Source organism: Octopus bimaculoides, chromosome 6, assembly GCF_046866305.1.
Source record: "Octopus bimaculoides isolate indiv1 chromosome 6, ASM4686630v1, whole genome shotgun sequence".
NCBI classification, from domain to species: domain Eukaryota; kingdom Metazoa; phylum Mollusca; class Cephalopoda; order Octopoda; family Octopodidae; genus Octopus; species Octopus bimaculoides.
In genome coordinates, this window is record NC_142933.1 from 113,234,025 (window position 1) to 113,252,709 (window position 18,685).

Here is an 18,685-nt window from a genome sequence, read left to right on the forward strand (position 1 = left end):
AAATTACTTATAATTTTCAAGAAATATCAATTGTGATCTTAGAGGAAAATATTTTATTTCAAGAAATACTAAGCACAGAATATGTATAAGATTTTAAATTCATGTTGTGTATTTCTTTGTTAGGTTGATAAAATAATAGTTTTTTTTGATAGGCATGTATGTTAAAAGAATAGAAGTGAACAAGGATAAGTATGTAGAACAATGGCTGCTAGAATTAATAAAAAGTTGGACAAAATACTGTGGGGTTGGTATTCTCAACACACAGCTCGGTTTAATATTCCTACTGTTGCAAGGTTTCTAGCAAGGAAATATAATATCACAATGTGCTAACAACACTTCGCTATGCATAGTAAGATCCTCAATGGCAACCTACCATCAGATACAATGGTCCACAACCATAGATGACACAACAGGAGGTTACCCTATCAGTTGACATAAAATCTTGTATCCTTAGTTCTTGCATCTTGCATCTCAGTTTGATTCCTCAGTAAGCAAAAGATTCCAAGGGTCTCACCCAACTTCACACATATCCAACCGGACTACTTCAATAGTTCTTACAGTGATCCTTCCATTACAGTAAAACAAATCATTCCAGTGCTAGTTCCTATCCTCACCAAACTTTTTAATTACTTCCTTTCCACTTACTTCTCTCTCAGTCTTTGGAAACATGTTGCAGAGTAACCCATATCAAGAGATGCTACACCTTTTCTCCACAAATTCTTACTTTATTTCACTCTCAACATCTCAAAGGTGATAGAGACAATTATTAAAAACCATATTTCCCAACAGCCTGAATCCTTCATCGTTCTCAATAACTATAAGGAAAGAGTCCATGAAGTTGCATCTACTGGAGATATATTTCTCTATGTTACTCATGAATGAGTCCTTCTCTTTGAGAGAATTCAGGCAAAAACAACTTGACATCAACAAAACATTGAACTGCAAACCACCAAACTTCCTATCTAAGGCTTTCATCCCTCTTCTCTCTTAGATCTTCTACTCCACACTTGGTATGAACAAAACAATTAAAATCAGGAAGAACTCTGTACATCTCTCAATCTTTCCACAACACAACAAAAATTACATCCAAAAATGCTGGTCATTCTGTTTAAAGCCAAACATATTCGAGCTCCAAACAGTTCCTGTTCATCTCAAGTCTGATCTAGACTAGACTGCTGCTATTCCCACAATTTTGTTACCAAACATCCCAGACTTCATTTCACTTGCTACCCCCCACCAAAACAAAAAGATCACCTTATAGATTAACATGGAATCAATTATCAATACACTGCAACCTGCAGTTACTGCCTCTTTGTCCTCCCCTTTCAATAGGGACTAATACTCCTTGCAGTGGCTGCTCACATGCCATTTCATTTTGCTAAATCACTCATTCCCTACCTCCATTTAAATTTTTACCCATCCCCCAGTCCTTTGAATATTATCACTCTCAAATTTTCTCCTTACCCCTTACCTCATCCACTGACTTCATAATTGTCGAATCACATCAATCTCACCAATCTTAAAATGGTTATGAAGATTGAGGAATGAATTCAGAATTATCCAAGGTCAAACATGATTCACCTGACACATTTTTACATAATTACTTTTGACATAAATTATGTAAATTTGAATGATTAAAAATGCATGATAAGATTACAGAGAGCACTCAAACAAATGGCTATGTTGATGAAGAAATAATGCAAGTGTATGGTGGGAGAAAGATAAATGTATGCAACTGCAACCAGCATTTCTAAAATGATTGGCATTCCAGTCTGGATCCAAAAACACGTGAAGATTTCAGTTGTAATTTATGAGTTCCAATACAAACTCAGTTATGTCAAATTTGTTTTTATGTGTGTTATGCTATAAATATCTGAATGAGAGGCAGAGAGAAAGAGAGAGAGACTAAGACAGTAAAATATGTATTCAAATATAAAGAGCACCAATGTATAATGCACACCATATAAGCAGTCCTGGAAAAAACAGCTCATGTATAATACAATCTGTTTTTTTCTATTATGATGTATAAGAAAAAGAAGTGCTGAGTCTGATGTATTATAATTGCTGAAACATCCACTTAAAACTGTGACATTTGAACTTGACGAGTACAGGCTGTAAAAGTGTAAGGTCTACTCTTGAGGGTTAACCTGAGAAAATCCAATAAGTATGGAAGGCAATAAAAGACATAATGCCAAATCTAAACACATTCATTATGAAAAAAACTTTAGTTCATGCAACAGACATGTATATGATGGATCATCATCATCATCGTTTAATGTCCGTTTTCCATGCTGGCATGGGTTGGACGGTTCAACTAGGGTCTGGGAAGCCAGGGGGCTGCATCAGGCTCCAATTTGATCTGGCAGTGTTTCTACAGCTGGATGCCCTTCTTAACGCCAACCACTCTGAGAGTGTAGTGGGTGCTTTTTATGTACCACCAGCACAGGGGCCAGAGGAGGCCGGCAATGACCACGATCGGTTGTTGCTTTTTATGTGCTACCAGCACGGAAGCCAGTCAAGGCAACGCTGGCATCAGCCACGTTTGGATGGTGATTTTTATGTGCCACCGGTACGGGGGATCACAACTGCAATTTCCATTTGATTTTGATTTTTATATTCATTAGAATAATTATATTATTTAACTAATAGGGGTTTTTAATTTTTTTTACAGCTTATACTTTGATAATGACAGTATCTATATATAATCTTTATTGCTTTATTAATTTTCACATTAAATAACTCAAAGAATATTTTGACAATGGTAATATCATTACATTCTGGCCTTGTGTACTCAGGTTTGATAGCAGTAATTCCAAGGGTCTTGTGTCTAACAATTGTACTAAAAATTTAATGCATTCTCATTATAGAAAAATGTAACATTGTTACAGTGAATCATCAGTTTGCTTGGACAATAGATACAACTAACAAACTTCCATCATGCCATCACAAACATTGTGATAACTTGACACATTTAATTCTCGTCTATAATGTGCACACCTAATATTTAAGTTTAAAAATCAACAAAAAGGTGTATAAAATACTCATATAAATATGGTAGTCAATAATATCTGAACAGCAGTCAATAGCAAGAGAAAGAAGGAAAGACAAAGAAGCTACAACAGCTTGTGAACATGTTTATTGAACTGTCTGTCTTCTTTCAATGCTATCTATTATGATTGCTTCATCTCGTTTTCTGTTATAATTGCAATCCACTTGGATGATACTTATAATTACATATTTATATTTTATATAATTATACAGAGAAAAACCAAAACGGTGTTCGTAAAAATGTATATGAATCATTTTAGAAAAATTACTATTCACATAACGCTTTTGCAATAAATGTTATAAATTGTAACTTAAACTTCACTGAGAAAACCATTAAAAAAAACCAGTTTGAACAATGCAATTTTTAAACACTTTAAGTACATCTGTTTCTATTTTTATAAGTTAATAAATTTGTGTGCAGAATGAAATAACAGGCATTAAATGAAGTGAGATTCAGAGATTTTGTTAACCCATTCAAGAGCAAAAATCTCAATTATCCTGAGACTAAAAAAATTCCACTATAACTGATACAGTTTTAATTCCAATAATATGGAATAATTAAATTATGAAATGCCAAACCAGTAAATTATACAACTTTGTATATGATTAAGAAGCTCACATTGCAACCATATGGTTGTAATTTCAGTGCCACTGCATAGCCCCTAGGGCAGGTATCTTCTACAATAGCACCAAGCAACCAATGCAACTGAAAAGAAGGGTGTCATACATATATCAGTGGCATATGGTGGTTGCTGAATTGGTTGTACTGCCACACCCAATGCCACCAAATTTCAAGCAGGGGTATAACAAATGTTTTCCATTAAGATTTGTAATTAAATTAATGAGTAAGATTAATATTCATAATGAATTTGCCATTTTCAATGGTTCTTGAGAAGATCTGCCCACTTCAGTGAAACTGAATTCTAGAAGCCTTGTGTGTTCCACCCACATGTAACAATAAAACTTTTCCCACACCCTACCTCAAAAACCAAACCCGGCAAGCCAAGTAAGATCGTTGCCAGTGCCCCTGGACTGGCTCTTGTGCGGGTGGCACATGAGATGCACCATTTTGAGCGTGGCCGTTGCCAGTACCGCCTGACTGGCTCCCGTAGGATTTTCGAGTGAGATCGTTGCCAGTGCCCCTGGACTGGCTTGTGCGGGTGGCACATAAAAGACACCATTTCGAGCGTGGCCGTTTTCATGCGGGTGACACGTAAAAGTACCCACTACACTCTCTGAGTGGTTGGTGTTAGGAAGGGCATCCAGCTGTAGAAACTCTGCCAAATTAGATTGGAGCCTGGTGTTGCCATCCGGTTTCACCAGTCCTCAGTCGAATCGTCCAACCCATGCTAGCATGGAAAGCGGACGTTAAACGATGATGATGACGATGATGATGATGATCTTCTCTTCTCTTCTTCACATTTCCTCTTTTCATGCTCTATGCTTACCTCTCATTCCCCAATCCAGTCCTCCCTGCCCTGCTCACTGTATCATTGCTATCCCATAGTTCCCCACCCCCTTTATACACCCAGGTTTCACCAGGCACTGCATTCACAACCCTCACACTCCTCTCTGCATCCATGTGAAGTCTCTACTCATCACTCACACACTTTTAGTAATATCCTGCCATTTATATAATGACACCCGTACCTTGAGGGTATCTCCTGGAACTTTGCTATCATCCATCTCTCCCTCCTTGCTCTACTCTACCATCCCATTTATATTCTGATCCCCGTTCCTTTTGAGTATGTCCTGACACTTCACTTCACCATCTCTCTCACTCTCTCTCCACCCCCACCCCCCAACCAGGTAACCATGTATCTCCTCTACATCAAGACACCTGTTTCTGCCTACCACACTAACTTTTCATCTCCAATGCTCCCTCCCCTCTCAAAGGATCTTTGTCTTGCAAGTTACTTGGTGACCTTACCAGTGCTGGTGCTACATAAAAAGCACTCAGACCACTGTGTGGCAGTCGATGTTAGGAAGGGTATCCAGCCATAAAAACCATACCAAAACAGACACTGCAGCCTGGAGCAGTCTTCATCCTAGCCAGCTCCTATGAAACCATCTAAGCCATGCCAGCATGGAAGATGATGATGATGATGATGATGATGATGATATATATATATATATATATATATATATATATATGTAAGCCTAACCCTAACTACCTGACCTATTGAGAGTACCTAGCTGATGGCCGTACTCAGGACAATGCATGGATTAAAGAAAGGGTTGCTTCTCCAAGCGGCAGGAAGGAGCTGAGATGTGAAATAGGTAACCCAGAGAAACATCAAAGCTGGAGAGAATCATGAGAATAACAGACATTGGTGGTACCACTACCATTGTCATCATCATCTGCAATAATCTGGAATTTAATAGGATTTTGTTTTGAGTAGCTTCTTATAATTACTGTAGCCAAAATTAACAAGGTTGCACTACCAACTCAAAGAATAACTGTTGTGGAAGGATTCTGACCACCCACCAAGTGACTATAAGTGGAATGACTCATTGCTATAAAATAAAGAACGGTGAGCAATTGATTAAGGAAGCAGTTTGCTGTGAGCTGTTGTCAGGCAGCATTTAACCTCATGTAACAATAACCGTAGTGTATTGTGTGAATACTTTCTTTCCCCCTGCTTCATTCAATTATTTATCCAACACCAGGATATAAAAATAACAGAATTACAGCCTTGTGGCTTTAAAAAAAAATTAAAAGTGAAAGTGAAATTTTTCCTAAATAATTTTAAGAAATTAAATGTCCAAATGTTTGGAATAAGTTATTGTTCATAAAAAATGAATGGCTGTGGGATTGCACCTAGGAAGTTCCCCTCCAAGGCACAAGTCCAGGCAAGGTTGTTTATGGAAGACCAGCAGTCACCCATGCATACTAGACTTAGGCAAAGGCTGATACAGCTTGGCACCAGTGACGTCACAACTCATTTCTACAGCTGAGTGAACTGGAGCAACATGAAATAAAGTGTCTTAGTGACATCTTTAGAGATGAAACCTTTTCAAGATTTGTACCTAAAATATATTTCATTTGGTTTAATCTTCAGTCAACATCAGGTGTCTTATCCTTGGAAATATATTTACATTGTCGATTCAGACAAGGAGTCTTTAACTATAAACTAATGGCAAATGGACGCTTATTCTCAATATCACTGATGCATGTATTACATTTGAGGTTACATTTTAAATTGCTTAAATATATTTTTTTTTTCACTAAAAGCCAACCATACTCAGCTAATATCGGCACTAGCTATATTATTTTGTTTCCAACGAGTGCTATATAGACTATTTTTTGATTTTATAGGTTTTTACTGTATTTATCTTTCAGTATGGAAATTATATTCCTTAGAGCCTTTGATCACTTTTTCCCACATCATATATTCAGTCATTCCTCACTTAGGTGTCTCTATTTTCATTATGTTCCTCCCTCCAGTCTTAACAAGTCTCCTTTATTTCTCCTTTACAGGACTTTCTACAAAAGTATGGCATGTTATAGATCCTCCATTTATATTCTAGCCGTTCCTGAGACTTTGGTGAAACATCTGAAAAGAGTGGTATTTGAACCCAGACCTTGAGTTATGCATATTGCATATTCTCTGAATTCTATCAGACATTTCAGTGGGTCAGAGACAAAGAGGAATTTGGTTTGACCTTTGCTTTGTGCTTTGGAACTGCTAGGAGTCTTTGGAACTGCTAGGAGTCTTTGGAACTGCTAGGAGTCTTATATAATGGTTATTCGTCATTCAGAGTATTCATTTCTTTTGTAGAAGTTGATACAATGATCAAGATTGTTCTTTGCCATAACAAATTACAAATTAAACGTATAGATGTCAGTGACATAGTGAACAAGATTATTATCAGCCTGAGTTTAGATATCAAGGTTCCTATTTCAAATTCAATCAAGTAAAATGAACATAGCCAGGAATAAGACACCCCATGAGGATCATAGATCAGACCTGTCAAAACAGAGTAAATAGAAATAATGTTATATTACTAATAATTGGAAAAATTCAAATTGTATTAATTTGAAGTGAATTATTAATGAAATATATATGTTACCTTTTTATATGTAACCAGAATAATATGAAACCTTAGTCCCAGGAAACTAGTGGTGATCAAAATAATAAATGAGTCTATCACATGCTACGGCATAGAAGTGATTTCTTTGAAGAGATGTATGTTGATTAACTATAAATATAATAAACAATCACTTATATGCAACAAGCAATCAAGCAATTAACTTACCTGCAGATGCTGTACCTAAAACTGGATGCCCAGCTTTTGACACACTGACTTCCCATACTCCATCACGATGCCCAGAATACTCCCTCACTAAATTGTATGCAGTAGGAGCTGTCCGAAAACTGGAGACTATTTTACTAGTTGATACTTTATAGGTTGACTTGATCTTCTGTGAAATTTGACTTGCAGCTGAATAAGAAAAGCTTCCAAATTACTCAAGAAATAAGACTTTACTAAAGGTATATCTGAAAGGGAATTCAACACTAAACAAAAGCTTATAGCACATTGGCTTAAAAAAAAAAAAGGGGGCAGACAGTTACCTGTGGAACTCAAACCACACATTTATAACCAAGACAGATGTGATACAATTACACTAAACTAACTATCTGACTTTCAACCAACCAAAGTAGATGCTTTAATCTCAAGCATCAAATTCTGATTTTTAAAAAATTTTATTGCTTTGTATGTGAGATGACAAAGTACCAGAGTGAATGGTGAGACATTACAGAACCCATCCAATCCATGCTAGCATAGAAATGATGATGATGATGAAGATTATGGTGATGATGTAGCTTAAAGACTCTACTCCTTGGAGCAAAGGCATCAAGTTTATGGTGTAAGTTATATCCAGAAGACCTAGTGGGTTGGCATTGAAAGTTATATAAATCCTGGAACCAAGTAGATCCCCACAGGGCCAACAGTTTCAGTCTAATTTAGAACAGAACTAAATACTACAATAGAATGGGGTTCAAAAGACAGGACTTCAATACCCTCTCAAAAAATAGAAGGGGTATAATACAGAGGAAATATCAACAAACTGAAAGAACAATTGGATAATCTTTTGTGTAATAAAGAATCTAGATTAATAATAATAATTATAATGCATTATGATATTTTGAATAAAAATTTTCCATCAAACCTTAGTCACAATTTATGTTCCTAACACTAGCTTAATGATAACTACGTTATTTTACTAAATTCTTTCTTAATTGAAAAAAACACAGAGCATCTGAAAATAAATACAATAACGAAAGGGTTAATTCAATAATTTATGACCTGCAATGTTACTTTGTATGACTTCTTTCTCAATTTTTAATTTCTCACTTTTTTTTTATGGCAGTTGTCAAACATAAGATGGCTTTTAATCTCTGCAGATGTTACATTAAACATTGACAAAATTCAGTTTCTTTTGTTTTCTTCTTACTTTTATCACTTTTATAGCATTTTCCAATTTTTTTTCCTCAATAAAAAGCAAATCACTCTTAAAGTTGATTAGTAAGTCACATATCTGACCTAAGTCAGACATAAAAAACCTTATCCTACAATCACAATGACAAATACTGTGATATGTCTATTGTAATGTGGGATTTAGAAAAAATATGGCCTGAGGAATTTTTCATTAACATAATTCCATGAATATTGTTGTGGCCCACAGGAAATTAGTTTTAAGTACAATCAGAATACACATCAAAAAAGAAATAAAATTCATATAAAATACATACATCTTTTGGGTTTGGCAGATATTTCTGATGAATCTGTAATATCTGGAGCTGGTTTATCAATGCTACAGTTTGTATATGACTCAAGGCGTTCATTTAAAGCTTCAACTTTCTCTTGTACTTGGAAAATAGAAAAATAATTCATACAAAGCTTTTTGAATACTAATGAGAAACATTATGGAACAAAGTATATGAAAAACTGGGAACTCATTTCATTGAGAACATTTAACATTGAAGTCATTTATTACGGTTTTCCCAACTCTGCAAAATGAAAACTTTGGCTATATGCCGTGCTTGAGAAGAAGATGCATCAAGCCAAGTGAAATCACAGTTGTAGCAGATACTGGTGTCACGAAATTGGCATCCATGCCGGTGACATATAAAAGTACCTATTAAACTCTCAGAGTGGTTGGTGTTAGGAAGAGCATCCAGCCATAGAAACCATGCCAAATCAGACTGGAGTCTGGTGCAGCCCCTCAGCTTACCAACTCTGGTCAAACCATCCAACCCATGCCAGCATGGACAACAGACATTAAATGATGATGATGATATGTATATTGAGTTCTAGCAACAGATGAAGTATCAGTTTGCCTAAGCAAAATTACAATATATATCATCATCATCATCATCGTCATTGTTGCTGTTTGACATCCACCTTCCATGCTGGCATGGGTTAGATGGTTTGACAGGAGCTGGCCAGCCAGGAGCCTGCATGAGACTTCTGTGTCTGTTTTGTCACGGTTTTTACAGCTGGATTCCCTTCCTAGCACCAACTACCCAACAAACTGGACAGAATGCTTTTACATGGCACAAGTGCACGTGAAGTCAGTTTTGGCATGATTTTTACAGCTGGATGACCTTCTAAATACCAACCACTTCACAGTGTGAAAGGATGCTTTTTGCATGCCACCAACACTGGCAGAGTCACCAAGTAACTTGCAAGGCAACGATCCTGTGAAAGAGGGGACACTAAAGGAGGTGATCTTGTATCAGATGATGAAAGGTTCAAGTGTGATGGAGAGACAGAGGTAGGAACACATGTCTTGCTGCAGAGGAGGTACATGATTAATATCATCATCATCATTTATGATGATGATGATATTATTCATGTACCTCCTCTACAACAAGACATGTGTTTTAATATATATATTAAAAGCACCCAGTCCACACTGTAAAGTGGTCAGTGTTTGGAAGGGCATCCAGCTGTAAGAACTTTGCCAAAACTGACCTTGCCTGTGCTTGTGCCATATAAAAACACTACTCACCTCACTTGTGCTTGTGCCATGTAAAATACACTAAGACCACTCTGCTGAATGGTTGATGTTAGAATGGCATCCATCTGTAAAACACCTGCCAAAACAATCACAGAAGTCTGGTGCAGGCTTAGGCCTGACTGGCTCTTGTGATACCGTCCCACCCATGCTAGCAAGGAAAAGGGATGTTAAACGATGATGATGATGATATATATAATTTTAACATCCACTTTCTCACACTTGCAAGGCTCAGATAAAATTTGTTGCAGCAGATTTTCTATGTCAAGGTTCTTCCTGTTCCAAACCCTCAATTGTTTCCTGCTTCCAAACAAGGTAATATTTCCCTTTTAAACATGAACAACACACTAGCTGGACATGTTTTCACAGAGGACTGCAAACAAATGCCAGTGTTTGTAAGAATGGTGACATTGCTTTTAATCAGTATGTGATGTTACGACAAAGAGATATGAGCTAGTATGCTTCATTGGATGTGCAAGGTTAATGTAAATGTACAACAGTGTGAATGCCTTAAGAGAAAAAATGGGTATAAGAGGCATCAGATGTGTGCAAGAGAGAAGACTGAAATGGTATGGTCATGTGATGCATATGGATGAGGAGAGCTGCATGAAGAAGTTCCAATCTCTAAATGTGGAGGCAACCTGTGGTAGAGATAGACTCAGAAAGATGTGGGATGAGGTGGTGAAGCATGATCTTTGGATGTTGAGTCACACAGAGATGATAACTGACTCAGACTGTTGGTGATTTCTGCACTTAAGAAAATATGTCAAGCTTAGTGGTATTGTAGTTGTAGCTAGTGCCAGTGACACAGAAAAGGCACCCATGCTGGTGGCATGTTAAAGGCACCTGTGCCAGTGGTACATTAAAGACACCCAGTACACTCTGTGAAGTGGTTGGCATTAGGAAGGGCATCCAGTCATAGAAACCAAACCAAAACAGACTAGAGCTTGGTGCAGCTGACTTACTAGTACCAGTCAAACCTTCAAACCCATGCCAGCATGGAAAATAGAAATGATGATGATGATGATATACATGACAAGCTTCTTTTAGTTTCCATCTACCAAATCCACTCATAGCTCAGAGCTATAGCAAAAGATACTTGTCCTAGATGCTATGCAATTGGATTGAACTCAAAACCATATGGGTGCAAAGCAAACATTTTAGCCACATCCATACCAACACACACACACACACACACACACACACACACACACACACACACACAAATGGACTTCAAAGTTAGAAGCACTTATTGCATAACTGCATTTGGATTAGATAAATAAAATGTACTAACTATGACTAAAAGCAGATTGTAATATAATGCATTAAAATTTCTAAAGTGCATAAATATGCAAATTAGGCTATTCCCCATGATGCATGGAAAGAAGAGTTAGACCATTTCACAGTTTGTTGTTGTTCCTCAGAGAAAATGTACCTGGTTTACTTCCCCACTCAATATCCTAAGATCAATTACTATATAAGGCAATCATAAATTAGGCTGGCAGACAGGAGTATGTCCATTAGTGATGAGGTGCCAATCAGCCAAGTGACCCTTCTCTGGATGTTGCCCTGAATGTATGCATAGAAAGCAGCATCCCAGACGTCAGCAGCTATAAGGGGCTAAAATATCTTCTGGTCCTAGAGAGAAAGGATAGTCTTTTGGGTGTAGTCTTAGCTACGCTAAGGATGTGATTTTACCAGGAAAGATCCTTGATGATAGGGAAGCCCAGCATTTGGGGCAACAATGAGGACTCTAAAAGCTGGATATTTCATGTTTAGAGGTGCTTTCTTGATATGAGTAGTGCTTGAGAAACAGGGTTAACATGACTGCACTGAACAAGGCTTCCAAAGTTAAATGATTCCTCCCTGAGTTTGTATATTCTCCTAACCATAATTTTAAATAATTCTATGTTTTTATGAAAACATGAATAAAGAAAAGAAAATGTTATCTTCTGTTTTCATAAAGAGATTTTCATTCATCTTTTTTTTTTCCTATGATTAGTGTTTGAGGCTTATTCATTTCCAATCTTTTTTCAAATTGAAGTTTATTCTCATTAAAATTTCCATCAAATTTATACCACAATGGAGAAGCAGACAATGATATTCAAATTGCCACCATTATATTTGCAGCAAAAACATTCATAATATAGTATCTAGAAATAGTTATAATATATCTGCTGTTAGGAGTGGCTGTGTGGTAAGTAGCTTGCTTACCAACCACATGGTTCCAGGTTCATTCCCACTGCGTGGCATCTTGGGCAAGTGTCTTCTACTATAGCCTCGGGCCGACCTAAAAAGTATTCTAATGGTGAATTATGTTGAAATTGTAATAAATTATTTTATTCACCTTTTTTTATATTAAAATAAACAAATGATCTAAACACATGTGAGAAAAATAAAATACTTACAAGATACATTTTCAGAATAAACTTTCTCAAACTCCCTTTCAATTTGTCCAAATAACCGATACAGTTTAGTCCTGTAAAGAAAATAATATTGTTATACATAAAAAGAAAGAAAAGGGGAATGTGTTTCTTGCAGCAGATGTGTTTTGTAAGTCAAAGCTGAAATAGTGAAGGTGTAAAAAAAAAGACCCAAACCAGAAGTTAAGTAAAACAACTAAAAGATGCTTCACCAAGAGCCAGCTTTCGTCTCTACAACTTTAATAAGTGTTCCTTTAGAAAATAAAACAAGTTGCAATGCCTTCAGATGTAGTAACAAAAATGGCCAAGACGTGCAGATAGCTTCATGTCATACAGCTGCATACACTTGTATACTGCTAATCACTCAGCCATAATGTAGGAGTGTAAGCTATTCTAGGTTTTTGGTTGGTGAGAGGATGGAGATTAGTATGGCCATATTGGAGGTTGATTTCAGTATCGTTCATGGAATCAGTGCAACTTCTGTGTGTTGTCTGAGTAATCGCAGTCCAGTCCTATTGTTTTGACTGTCTCGCGACATATCTACTAGACAAGTAGATATGCTGGTGAGATCTTCAGCACCACAGCTTTACACAAAGAGATGGCAATTATTGATAACATCAAAACAGAAGAAATGAATTTAATATCAGCCATTGATGAAATGAGCTCAAACTCAGCCACAGGTCCTGATGGATTCCCAGCAATCCTCCTAAAGAAATGCAAAGGAGCTCTAGCAAGACCACTACAGATCCTCTTGCAGAGCTTCCTCACAACTGGGAGACTTCCCAGAATGTTAAAGGAAGACATAATATGTCCATAATAGAGGTAGCAGAGCAGATACTAAAAATTATAGACTTGTCTCTCTCACCTCCCATGTCAGCAAAGTCATGGAAAGCCTTATCAGTAAGAAACTGATCGCATTCCTCAAAGATAACGGTTAGCTCCCTGACACCCAGCATGGATTCTACTCAGAAAGAAGCTGCCTTACACAGCTCTTGCAGCATTATGATTGGGTGTTGAAACAATTACTGACTCACTCAAACTTGGATGTGATATATCTTGACAACAAAGGCTTTTGATAAGGTCAATTATTGAATGATAAGTCACAAACTACAGAAACTCAGCATAGTTGGAAAACAGGGAGAGCAATTACTGATGAGACACACATGAGATTTTAGTATATGTAAGATTGTTCAAAATTTTAAAAGTCGCACTTTTATTTTTCCCTAACTTTTTAGCTCTTATAAAAACAAATACCTGTTCCATAAAGCTGATGACTAAACAAAAGTTCATTCATATTCATGAAGGTAACTGCTTCAAAATAACTTTAAATTAGAATTCAAAGCTATTAACAAAAAAAAATAACAGTAATAACTTTTCTTGTAAACACCCAAACAGAGCACAACAATTGCCATCCCATGTTTGCATGCACTTAAATATGTTATGACATTGTTATTTTGATCTCTATTGTTTCATGTGCATACAGTGATTTTATTATATTTATTTTATTCCATTCGTATTAACATTTCAAGGGAAACTTAATTCATAGTATTTTCCCATTGTGCACCAGTTTGGCTGGGTAACATTGCAAGCAAGCAAGCGTTAGGGAGGGCATCCAGCTGTAGAAACTCTGCCAAATCAGATTGGAGCCTGGTGTCGCCTCCTGGTCCACCAGTCCTCAGTCAAATCGTTCAACTTATGCTGGCATGGAAAGCGGACATTAAATGATGATGATGATGATTTCATTTTTTCTTTATGAAATGCATATCTTTAATGCTTTTATTCAATAAAGTTCACACACCAAATTAATAGGTTGTCAGAACAGTGTTGGAAATATCAACAGTTTATGTTAGACCACACTGACAATTTCTTATATCCATAACAAAGATGTTTAATTGTCATTTAATCATTTCATTTATCAATTGGACAGACGTTATGACTACCTACAACTTTTTTATAAACTAGAAGTCCACTATATAGAGACCATTTAATTAATCTATGTTAAATGAGACCCTCATAAGGAACTAGGGAAGATAATAGTGTATCTTCTCTCGTAACAAGATATGAAGACTAAGAATTAGGTAGAGATTCCAATGAGCCAATGGACTGTTGGATCTGTGTCCTCTTTCAATTATTTGAAATCATTTTCTTCAACATATAAAAACAATAAAACATTTATGAAAATGCATTATAAACTAATTTTTATTACAATAAAATTTTCATAAACCAACAATGAGAAATGTTAAATTGACATTTTACAATACTTACCGCAATTCTGGTGGCAAAATACTGTCTGAATCAAGATCGTAACGGTTCATGTTTGTGATAGTATGTCCCTCTCTATGAACTCCTCTGTGCCTTCGATATGCTGATTGTGAACTTTTCACTTTGCTTTGCTTAGTGCTCAAATCCATAAACATATTGGAGTTGAGTTCACAAGAATCTTAGAGTAGGCTCCTTCAGCCTAATCGCTCTATGTTTGAGAAATATCAAACACAAGCAATGTTATACTCTGAAAACATAACAACAACAATAATAATTATAATAATAATAATAATAATAACAATAATAATAATAATAATAATAATACAGAAAAGAAGATGTGTTAGGCAGTTTAAAGAGATGAATATAAGCTGAATAGAAATAGTCACAGGAAAAAAAAAACCTTAATTTTCTTGAAGAAATCTTTCTAACCCATAGATGGAACCCAGGCAGGTACTACTGTTCCACGTCAGAACAGAACTGGAAGTAATGGTAATTAAGGGGTGACTCCATTCTCCCCACAACACCAAAACTCCCCAACAGGTGCCTCACCACCGGATGCAGTTTAATGTTATACTCAGGACATGTACATACATATATGCATATGGTGGTTGCCATCTCCCTATGCTTCCTTGTTGTCAACAGCAATTCTGACTTTCCATTCATGACCTCTCAGATGACTATTCAGTCTTGCTGCAGGCCTGCTTTGTTTCAAACATAAGTGAGAAACAAAAGTTATAACTTGTTAGGTCTGCACATGTCACCACTCCTCCATCACCACGGGATTTTCAGTAGATGGAATGACAAATGAGGTCACCATAAAAAGAAGCATTTCTACATCACTGGATTATAAAGATTAAACACTTGTACAACATAAGTACCACTCTCTGAGTCTCTATAATTAGTATCGAACAACGAGCCAAAGTTAGAAGTCCAATAATCATGTGAAAGAGCAGGTTTTACATCAGAATGTCCCTCTCCTAGAAGGATGTTCTAACAGCTGCTGGGAATCCCTTACTCCCAGTGGTTTTACTGCATGCCCTGACAGTAACCAAGGGTATTTCTGCATCTGCACTCAGGTGGTTTTGGCTTTAAACTGTATCTAGTTGTGGAACTCTGGTACAGGGGTTCCAGAGTTTGGTGGAGTGTGGAACCATCTCCTAGCCACTATTGCTCCCAGATCTATTCTGACCCAAAGTAGTAGCACCTGTCAGGGTCTCTGCTTTGAGTTAACTAGCATACCATAAAAACCCATGTAAATCTGTGCACCTGTATAATTTATGCAGGTCATTTTCAGGATAAAATTTGGTAAAAAAAAGCTTCTACTCATGTAAAATTCACACCCAAAAGTTTTCAGAATTTCTGATATAGCTAGGGGGAAAAGGTTTCCAATTTAGTTGTATTTAGCATAATTTCACTTGCTCATGATTAGATTTTATCAAATTTTCATTAAATAAAAATAATTTCTGTTTAACAGGTATCACACTGAAAGCTATTAAATTACAAAGTGTTTGTGTTGTTTATTATAAACTTTATTTTACATTTCTTGCCCACAAGAGATTATGTCTGATCTTTAGCATACGGCTGTATGTCTTCTCAAATCATGATCAGAGGAAAAGTTGCTGATAAGAATTACCAACAAAAACAAAGCTGATAAATATGCACAGGTGTTGCAAATTAAGTTTAATTACCAATAAACATCAGCTTGGATGACGCTTTACTCAACTGACAGAGGAAGGTGACTGATCAAACTGATTATGTAAACAGAATTCTTTTCCGCCTTTTCTTGTTGGAACCTTTGATACTGAGTATCGAAATTTTAATCCCTTTCACACTTATAAAATGTTAAGCAACCCTAAAAATTTCTCATTACCATCATTATCAGTATGGGCAGAATTTATGAATCGTTTACTGTGAAGGAGAAATTAAATATGTTGAATATTCATTTGAATGTGGCGATAGAGCTGCTGGAAGGCATTTTAATGCTAATGAAGCTAATGTTTGAAATTGGTGTAAACAGTGTGACAAACTTAAAACTGTGCCAAGTAATGAACAGACAAAAATAAAACCATACAATCAAGATTATCCATATCATTACATTTTTTCAGTTAGGAATATCCATATCACTATGTATGTGAATGGTGCTCCATTACAATAGGTAGAAACTCCAAGCAATGTAAAATATGGCCCAAACCGTATTTACCAGCATGAACGTCAGACTTCAAAAGCTAGTTAACCATTTAATGGTTTCAGTAAATTTATACAGAAAAAGTAAGCATTATACAATCCAACATAAATAAAAGTCAACTTCATTATATTTAAGTCATTATTTTTCTGTACAAATGTTTATGTTTTATACATCTTTTATCAACAAAAAAAATTTCTGGAAATGATCTACTCATGTAATTTATACATACCCTAAAGTTTATTTATACTTTTGTGAAAAAAAGTGCGTAAATTACATAAGTTTTTACAGTACATACATACATACATATACATCCAACCCATGCCAACATGGAAAACAGATGTTAAATGATTATACATACATACGCGCACACACATATATTACATACATAAATATATATATCCAACCCATGCCTGCATGGAAAACAGATGTTAAATGATGATGATTCATATATATACATATATACAGCTCATCTGACTTTGGTATGGTTTCTACTGGAAAGAAATTAACCTAGCATTCTCTGTTGGATGTGCAATATAAGAATGTATAAATGTCAAAGTATAAATGTACTGAAAGACTAAGCATAAAAGGATTCAGATATAGTATGCATTAAAGAAGACTGCACTGATACAGATGTGATGTGTATGGACAAAGATAGCTGTATACAGAAGTGATAATCATTAAACATAGCCAGAGCCTGTGAACAAGGAAGACACAGAAAAACATAAGTTGAAGTGGTCAGCCTTCACCAGGACACTTAGTCTCACAGGAAATGGCAAAGGACCAGGATATCTGGTGATATGAAGTTCTCGTGAAAACGTGCCCATCATCCCATCATAATGAAACTGACTTCTCAAAGCACTGCATGGGGATATATTGTATAGATGTATGCATGTGTGTGTGTGTGTGTGTGCGTATCATCATCATCGTTTAACGTCCGCATTCCATGCTAGCATGGGTTGGACGATTTGACTGAGGACTGGCAAGCCAGAAGGCTGCACCAGGCTCCATCCTTTAATTATGTTTATTTATATACATATATATATATATATATATATATATATAGTCAGAACTTACTTGCAAATGGATGCGTGCGTTCGATGATATAATAATACAAGGAATATGTATGCATGTATACCCACATATATGTACATACTTACATCTACATGTGTATATAGATGCATATCAGGGTACAGGACGTTAGAAAAATGAACTACAGACAACGGAACGAACACGTAGGAAAACAGATAGCCACTTGGAATAAATCCTTCGTCAGCTGCCTCTATTCTAACTAGACGTTTCAAAGATAAGGCAAGAACGTACTCTAGAATAGTCTCTTCCTGAGTAGTGGATCGACCCACTAAACAGAGGATTCCAAGGTGGCAAACACAAACCAAGACAGGAAATATATATATATATATATATATATATATATATATATATACCCAGAATATCACTTGTTAACCATTCTTTATTCATTAATATTGTTCTCCGCACCCACATTACAGTGGCCATCTCCCTCCCCAAACCACCAAATTATCTTTCCTCATGTATTACACCTCTGCTCCTGCAGTCTACCCAGATATGTCATATCTTTCACTCTCTCTCTTCTTTCCCTATCAACAGTATCATTACTACTATACTACCACTATCACTGTAACCCCTCTAACTCATGCATCCCTTGCCTCAATCATTACAGACGTTGCCTGCCTCCATCTCCCACTTTGCTATCTCTTCTCTCCA

The 18,685-nt window shown here is 36.2% G+C and overlaps 1 protein-coding gene across 2 annotated transcripts in view; it reads right to left on the reverse strand.

Moving 5' to 3' along the window:
* The window catches only part of LOC106879184 (WD repeat-containing protein 37), a 40,669-nt gene that overhangs the window by 13,112 nt on the left and 8,872 nt on the right, over window positions 1-18,685 (reverse strand). The window contains exons 2-5 of one of the 2 annotated variants that reach the window (XR_016242399.1): window positions 14,764-15,007; window positions 12,484-12,554; window positions 8,808-8,924; window positions 7,204-7,494 (exon numbers count right to left, since the gene is read on the reverse strand). Coding sequence is in view for 1 of the 2 variants with exons in the window: in XM_089354443.1 (XP_089210569.1) it covers window positions 7,292-7,494; window positions 8,808-8,924; window positions 12,484-12,554; window positions 14,764-14,915 (543 nt within the window). In the remaining variant the exon portion in view is untranslated. Of the gene's footprint in view, window positions 1-7,203; window positions 7,495-8,807; window positions 8,925-12,483; window positions 12,555-14,763; window positions 15,008-18,685 lie in introns of those variants that run through there. The other variant, XM_089354443.1, reaches the window with a different exon arrangement.